Source organism: Psammomys obesus, unplaced genomic scaffold (genome assembly GCF_907164565.1).
Source record: "Psammomys obesus unplaced genomic scaffold, mPsaObe1.curated_primary_1811, whole genome shotgun sequence".
Classification (NCBI taxonomy): domain Eukaryota; kingdom Metazoa; phylum Chordata; class Mammalia; order Rodentia; family Muridae; genus Psammomys; species Psammomys obesus.
Genome location: NW_026585690.1, coordinates 3465078 through 3473051, shown reverse-complemented (window position 1 = coordinate 3473051; position 7974 = coordinate 3465078). Strand labels below are relative to the sequence as shown.

General features: G+C 38.2%; 1 protein-coding gene across 1 annotated transcript in view; it reads right to left on the bottom strand.

Moving 5' to 3' along the window:
• The window catches only part of Gc (GC vitamin D binding protein), a 31614-nt gene that overhangs the window by 7070 nt on the left and 16570 nt on the right, over positions 1 to 7974 (bottom strand). The window contains exons 5-9 of the mRNA XM_055596022.1: positions 6270 to 6402; positions 5871 to 5965; positions 3533 to 3662; positions 2293 to 2495; positions 446 to 575 (exon numbers count right to left, since the gene is read on the bottom strand). Of these exons, the coding sequence (XP_055451997.1) occupies positions 446 to 575; positions 2293 to 2495; positions 3533 to 3662; positions 5871 to 5965; positions 6270 to 6402 (691 nt within the window). The remainder of the gene's footprint in view (positions 1 to 445; positions 576 to 2292; positions 2496 to 3532; positions 3663 to 5870; positions 5966 to 6269; positions 6403 to 7974) is intronic.

Below are 7974 nucleotides of genomic sequence, written 5' to 3'. Positions count from 1 at the left end.
TTCCTTCCTTCCTTCCTTCCTTCCTTCCTTCCTTCCTTCCTTCCTTCCTTCCTTCCTTTCTTTCTTTCTTTCTCTCTTTCTTTCTTTCTTTCTTTCCTTCTTGTTTGCATAAAGCCAGTTAGTAAAATACTAGCCTTTGTAGACCATATATGATCTCTATTCCAGATATCCTTCTCTCACAGTAGCAGAGAAAAAAAGCACATATGACAAAGTGCGTGCTGGTCCTCCAATGCGTTTCGATGGCCACTGCAAATTGAATTTTACTTAATTATCAATCTTTCTTTGACTTTTTTTCCCCACAGTAAGCACAAATATACCATAAACCACGTTTTCATCATTAACGTACAGGAAATATGTAAGTATGCAGTAGACCAGGTTTGATCCGTAATCTTCAGTATGCCAATCTTGGCCCACATTATGGATAAAGAAACTTAGCAAAGTCTACCTGAGTGCTGAAACAGGCTGCGGAGTCCAGGCTGTCACAGCACTCCCTGAGGGTCTTCAGCGTGGTCTCCAGCACTTTGCTGAGGAATACTTCTGGAACCTGAGTCCTTCTGCTTAGTTCAAATGTGTACCTGGCAGAAGAGGAGAGGACACTTTTCAAGGTGTGCCTGGGGTCCAGAATCAGAAATGAAACGATCCAGAGGCAGAAGGAACACCTTATTTCTGCTTGTTGTGTGATTTTGCTTGAGGCAGTCTTACTCTCTACAGCCCAGTTCTTTCTGGAGCTCACAGCACAGATGATGGGTCCCTCTTCATCCTGAGACTTTCTGCTTCACTTCCTGCCTCAGTCTTCCTAGTGCTAACATCACAGGCATCTACTGGAATGCCTGACTTTCCTTTATTTGTTAACTTTTTTGAATTTTATTTAAAATGTAATCCTCCTTCTCCTCCCTGAAACTGTTCCCATGTCTGCTCTACTCCCTCTCAAGTTCATGTTCTCTTTTTCTTTAATTATTATTGTGTTATATACGCGGGTGTGTGAATAAATCCGTAAGTGCAACCTGCTGAGTCCGTTTACTGTCGTTTGTAGAACATAATTTTAAAAACACTTTAATACAAACTGACCCCTTGTAAAGTAGCTCTAAGACAACATTTTCATGAAAATATTTGATTAATGCTTGGTTTAATAACTTCACCATCCATATATACAATAAAACACATATAAACATATCATACTACTTTAAGCTCGTATGGACATATCTTTTCTGTGAGTATAATGCTCACTCCCACACACAGCTGATGTTAGCTGGGTACTTTAAAGCAAGTTTTCTGTACAGAAATTTATTCAAAATCTTCCATTTCGGCTTATCTAATTGCTATCTGTGTATTTATCAAATCAATTAGTATTTAGAAGAAAAATGCGTGCTAGTTTTACTTCTGTTTAAATTCTGCTTTCTTACATGGACTACTGACATTCTAATTATCTTCTTAAAGCTGTTTCTAAATTATTTTTATGCTACGAGTATGAAGATATTTATAACATATGTAATACATTGTGTATTTGTTTTGTTTCTCTTTTGTTAGATGAAAAAAAAATTAAGTTTCATTATTTCTTTCTATTTAATCTCTTTTTAATATCAATACTGCTAAGGAAGGAATGTTCTAAGTTTGATGTTTTACTTGTTACCAGATAGTTATTCTCCAAAAGTTTGATAAATTTTTAGGGTTTTGTTTGTGACTTGGGATAGAATATAGTCAAACTGGGAGATAGCATGACACATATTAATTTTATCATGATATGTATTATATGTATGGAACATTATAAAACATTTTATAGTAGAAATATTTATTTCTTTCCTTTTTTCATTTTTTGTTTTCTTTCTTTCTTTTTTTTTTCAAAATAGGCTTTCTCTGGCTGTCCTGGCAATCCTTTGTAGACCAGGCTGGACTCAAAACTCATAGAGATCTACCTGCCTCTGTCTCCTGAGTGCTTAAAGGCATGTGCCATAACTACTCAGCTTTAGGTGCCTTTCTTAGTGGCTACCTCTGCACTCAGTAAGTCATTGTCATTCTCAGGTCAGCTAAGGAGCAAATTAAGTCAGAAAGGCTTTTGCCTGTGCACACTAATCTCAAGATGGAGATTAAAGAACCACGGGCTCCTCCTTCCTTAACCAAGTTTAAAGACTTGGTGTCATTTAAACTCGTTAACAGATGTTTAAACTCGATAGAACCATATAAGGAGACTTGTGCTTGAAAGGGGGAACGGCTTACTTTCTTTCAGTCTGCCCCCCTGTGGAGATGCCTTCATCCTGGTATAACGGAAACACTTCACACCACAACCCAACTTACTGGTCCATTGCTTGGGTGGCACCCTGACCACACAGTTCTTTGTTTGTGGGCAGCTTGATGGCTGGCAATTGAAGTGGTTCGGCAGCTGGCATGAAGTAGGTGCACATAAAAACGTTCATAGGTGTTTGTTCTTGACAGCACTCTTCAAACTTAGAATTCTTTTTGGATAAGTTTTTGCAGATTTTTATTGTGTGTTCAGGAAGCTGCAAAGAGAATGGTGGATCTGTGTGATTGGTTTTCTCATTGGTCTAGCTAAAAAGATAAAACCTAGGCATTAAATCCCTGATATGATATTGATAAATAACACTGGGAATGCTCTTAGAAAACAAATTGAAGCAATACTTGGGAGGGGAGTTTGTTAATACATAGGAGTTCATAAAGTCCAATTTCACCTTTAAGAGAGAGAGTGTGTGTGTACATGTGTGTGCCATTTATGAAAATTTCACATTGAACCCCAGAACTTTCTGCTAATTAAAACCAAACAGAATAATTCATGCTTAAAATAATTAGAGCTATAATGATAGAAAGTATGGCATTGTTTCAAATACTGAAAAAGCCAACACAAATACAACTACTGGAGATTAGTTAAAAATATGATGCACCTCAGGAGATGATGTAATGCATAGAACTGACAACCCAGCAGGGTCCTATTCGCCATTGCACATCAGCAGAGCAGAGCATCAATTCATACAACTGTGTATTTTTAATGGAAAATGACTACACAGTTTAACGCGTCTACCCTAAATGTCAATAAGACTTCGGAGACTGCTCTTCATATAACGTAATCATCTGAATTTGTATCAACTTGAGAATATTCTGCAAATTTGATTTGCTTACCCAGTTGTACAAAGTATAATAAAAACATTGCCAACTTGGATAGTGTCATCACTAATAAGACTTTATGCCTTAAGTGTATTTTAAATTGTGTTCAATTTGACAACTCTAATTAAATTTGAATAACTGTGTGTGGGTAGTGGATACTCCACACAGTGCAAGGCTTGGGAATCTGGGAATCTTGTCCTTGAATGTATGTGGATTTTGTCACTGGTTGAGGGGTCCCAAATACCCTCATTAATCCATTTCCTAATCTGTGAGTCAAAGTTGGGGATGTATTTATATTTTGTAAATGCCTGTAGGGATGTTAGAATAACACACGTGAAAAGCAGCTGAGAACACTGTCTGGCAGTCAGTTCACAGCGCTCAGAGCAGCACGTGATGATGATCACGTGGACCACCTCACCTCTTTGGCCATGCAGTCCTCTGACGTAGACTCACAACATCTGGACAGCGTTTCAGTGAGGTCTTCAGCTAGTGGTCTAACGTCCTCAAGGTTTGCAGTTGGCACTTTTTGGGCCAGTTTTATGAGATGGCTAGATAGTTTAAAATAATAGAAAATATTGTTAGTGAACTAATATACTTAGTTTTCTAGTTTTCATTACAGACATACTGCTAAGAGGAAGAATGTAGCCTTTGGCATCAACACGTGCGTGGAGCACACCTGCCATGTGACCTACGCCACACACTACAGTATGCTCAAGATGAAGCCATCTTCAGGGAAGGTTTTCAGCTACTCAGCACTGAGACATAGCTTCCCTTCCAGCCATATCTCCACATATTTTGGACTGAAAGCAGTTCACAATGCCAGTGTTACGCTAGCATGGCATTGCACTGTCTTTTAAGATGTTTTATAAAATCTCCTTTAATTCAGTATTTTTGTCACTGAGTTATAGAATCTTTATGTATTCTGAAGATTACCTTCTGGTTAGATATAATTCACCAGTGTTTTCCCTCATTGTCTCTTTTTTTGGTGATTATATCCTCTGAATAGAAGTTATAAAGTTTGATACAGTTACTCTTGACTTTGCTTTTCTTACTTCTATTTGAGCATCATATTGTCAAAGCCAATGCCTTGAAAATTTCCTCCTGTTTTCTTCTATGAGTTTTAAAATTATTGATATTACATTTAGAATTTTAATGGCATAAGGTAAGGGTCCAGCTTCATTCTTTTACATGTGGATATCTAGTTTCTCAACACTGTAACAGAAATTAGCTTTTGTCTGCTGCATACTCTTAGCACCTTTGCAGAGAATCATTTGACCAAATATGCTAATTTAATTCTGGGCCTTCTATTCTGCTCAACTTGATTATTGTTGATTGACAGATGTTGTAAGCCTCGCTGTTATTTTTCTCAAGGGTTTTGTTTATCTGGAGTCCTTTGAGGTCCCCTTAAGAAAAATTATTAATTTATAGATGGTCATGAAGTCTGGTTCTGGGCTGTTTGAACTCAAGTGATGGTGTTAGAAAGTGGTGGAATCCTTGAGTGCTGGGCCTTCCTGGGAAGTCTTTAGGTCATTTGGAGTTGACTTTTAAAGGACATGTAGAACCTCCTCCACCTCTTCTAGCCATTTACTTCTAGCTAAGAGGTGGTGGTTTTCTCTACTCTATGCTGTCATTCAATGTGCCAACAAAGGCCAAAATAACGAGGCCAACCTACTATAGACTGAAACATTAAAAGCTGTGAGGAAAAACAAGCCATTCTCTTTATAGGTTGATTACCTTAGGTGTTTGTTACAGTAATAAAAGTTAACTAATAAATACCCTTTTCTTTAAAAAAATGCCATTATGGCATTAAGAGATTGACTTGACTATGTACATTGCTTTAAGTAGTACCGCAACTTGTTTTATTTATTATTTTTACTAATTTACTTTTTGAGACAATGTCTCACGATGTAGCCCAGTCTAGCCTGGCACTCACTATTTAGCCTAGGCTAGCCTTGAGCTTATGACTACCCTCTTGTCTCAGCCTCCCAAGTTGCTGGTATTGTAGTATATTACTTCACTTGGCTAGTATGACATTTTAACAGTTTTAAGTCTTCAAACCACAAGCACGGAGGTCCTTTCCATTTACTGTATCGTCTTTGATTTCTCCAAACAATGTATTATGCTCTTCATTGAGCATGCTTTTACAGTATAATTTTGAAGCACTGGTATACTTTATGCTTATATAGTACAGTTGAGATATTTTTCCATTCTAGTTTTTCTTATTAAAAATTGATCACTTCCCCCTGGTAGGGTGGCCTTCCCAGGCCACAGCAGAAGAGGATGCAGTCAGTCCTGATGAGACGTGATAGGCTGGGGTCAATTGGTAGAGAAGGAGGTCTTCCCCCTTTCTGAGGACTAGAGAAGGAAAGTGTGTGTGTGTGTGGGGGGGGAGTGGGAGGGTTGTTGGGACCAGGATGAGACGAGGAAGGGGGCTATGATCAGGATGTAAAGTGAAGAAATTAAAAAATATATTTAAATAAAAATTATGGCAGCACATCAAATGCTAATCCCTTGGAGTGAATTCCTAGACACTAATTCCAGCATAATCCATGGTTAATTATGCAATGTACATGTGATAAGTGATACTTCAAAAAATACAAAGTGTAAAAGAAAAATGAAGGCCAGCCTAGAGGAGGCGGCTGAGCGTTCATATGGCTTGTTAGTGGACTGTATTCTACAGCTTCTTTCACACGCGTATTACAGATACAGAGCTAAGGAACAAGCTTCTAACTATGGAGATGCTGTGGAGCCCTTACCTGAGCCTTGATTTCTCCTTTCCATATGCAGCATATTGTGAACAAACTCTGTTCGACATGGTGGTGAGAAGTGATAAATGTTTAAGCTGCAGTCGCTAGAAAATAAAAGTGAGAATTATATTAGATAACCAAAACCAATGGAATTTTCTGTGCATGAATAGCAGAAAGGGATATTTTGGTTGCTTGACATTTTAAAATCAATGTAATGCCGAGCTCTAGCCACTGTTATTTATTGCTCTCTCCTTTAAGGTGTAACTATTTTCCAATTAACAAAATACAATGAAGGTATTTTAGAAACTTTTGCTAATTTCAAAATATCAACTTCTCCCGTTATTGAAAAGAAATAGCATTTTAGGATGGAAAAAAGATACATTGCAGTAATAAGTTAATGGAGCCTACCTCCCTCACAAAGCATTTGGTTGGGTTTTTAGAAGTACAGCAGGATCCGACCATAGAGAGATAACTCTTGGTGTAGCCAACTAAAAGTGGCAGAGGAGCTTGTCCATAATTACTGGAATATTCATATAAAAACCTGGAAGAGAAAATGAGATTGATTAAAAAATGTGTGTGTTTGGGTAGATGTTGACATCAGATATCTTCTATTGCTCTTTGCTTTAGTTTTTGAGACAAGGGCTCTCACTGAGCCTTGAGCTTTCGTTGGAGTGTCTGGGCAGCAAGCCTCAGGGGTCTGCCTGCCTTTGCCCTATCCCAGTAGGTGGATTCTGAGGATCTGCACACAGGCCGCCCTTATGCTTACACAGCAAGGGCTGCCGCCTCAAGCCCATCAGATCATGAAATCACCATGACTTTAAAGAAAGAACAATAGTACTGACAACTATAAAATAAAATATTTATTTTGAAGACAATGGGTTCTTTAATTCCCATGTTGTCTGTTTTCAGTGTGAGACCATCTGGCTTGTTTGTTTGTTTGTTTGTTTTTCTTATAATTCTCTTGCATCACCAATGGTAACCGCTTAGTAAGCTGCCTGTTGAATTAACGATAGCGCACACTGTTAAGGGACTTACTCCTCGCTTTCTAGTTAAGTATACTATCCTAGACAATTCCCGTGTATATTTAGTTAACTTATGTGAAAGAGCAATCATCTCGGTTTTTAGCAACACAAGTAAGTTCCTGAGTCTCCAAACAACGTTCTGAGGGCTGGAGAGATGGTTCCGTGGTTAAGAGCACTTCCTGCTCTTTCAGACCTCAGTTCACTTCCAAGCAATCAAGTTAGGAGGCGCACCTATAACCCCAGCCTCGGGGGACGTGGTGGCCTCTGCAGGTACCAGTCTACACATAAAAATGAGGTAAGCTTAAAAAATGATAAAAACACATTTGAAATCTTGAGTAATATATCTAAAAACTAACAAAAATTGGCATACCAACCACATTTATAGTTTTCAATTTTATTGTCCTTTATCTTTGCATATGGATATTTTTCATCATCACGAGTATCCTTTTCTCCTATGTTCTGTCCTTATTTATTTTGTTCTGTTCTTTGAGAGAAAGTTTCGGCATGCAGCTTTGGCTGGCCTGAGACTTGCAGCAATCTCCCTGCCTTTGCCTCCAGAGTTTTCTCTGAGGCACCACAGGCATTTGCGATCAAGTCCAATTATATATAATCTGTCCATTTTATAACCTTCCGAGATGAGCATGATGAGAGCGTAATGTGTTTTCTCATATAGATCGGACAATAAAAAGGTCTACATTACATACTGATTTGGTAATATGTGTCGTGTTCACAGGTAGTTCTGAAGATACATGGGAGTGTTTGGAAGTATTTACTTCTGTGCTTCATTGAAAAGTATTTAGGAATGTGCACAGCAGTAACATTGCTTTCACTCTCTGCACGATGATCACTGGCATAACGGCTCTCTTCATAGGCACCACTAGATGTCAGAAAATAAGCCATGTGAAAGGGGTTCCATTGATGGTGGCTGGGGGTCTGGGAGAGTGGGTGAATAAATATTACATACTCCCTACTATGTAATATTACAGATATTACTTTTTTTATTATAGTGAGTGGTCTTTCCTCATATATTTGCTTTCCTTTCCTTTCCTTCCTTCCTTCCTTCCTTCCTTCCTTCCTTCCTTCCTTCCTTC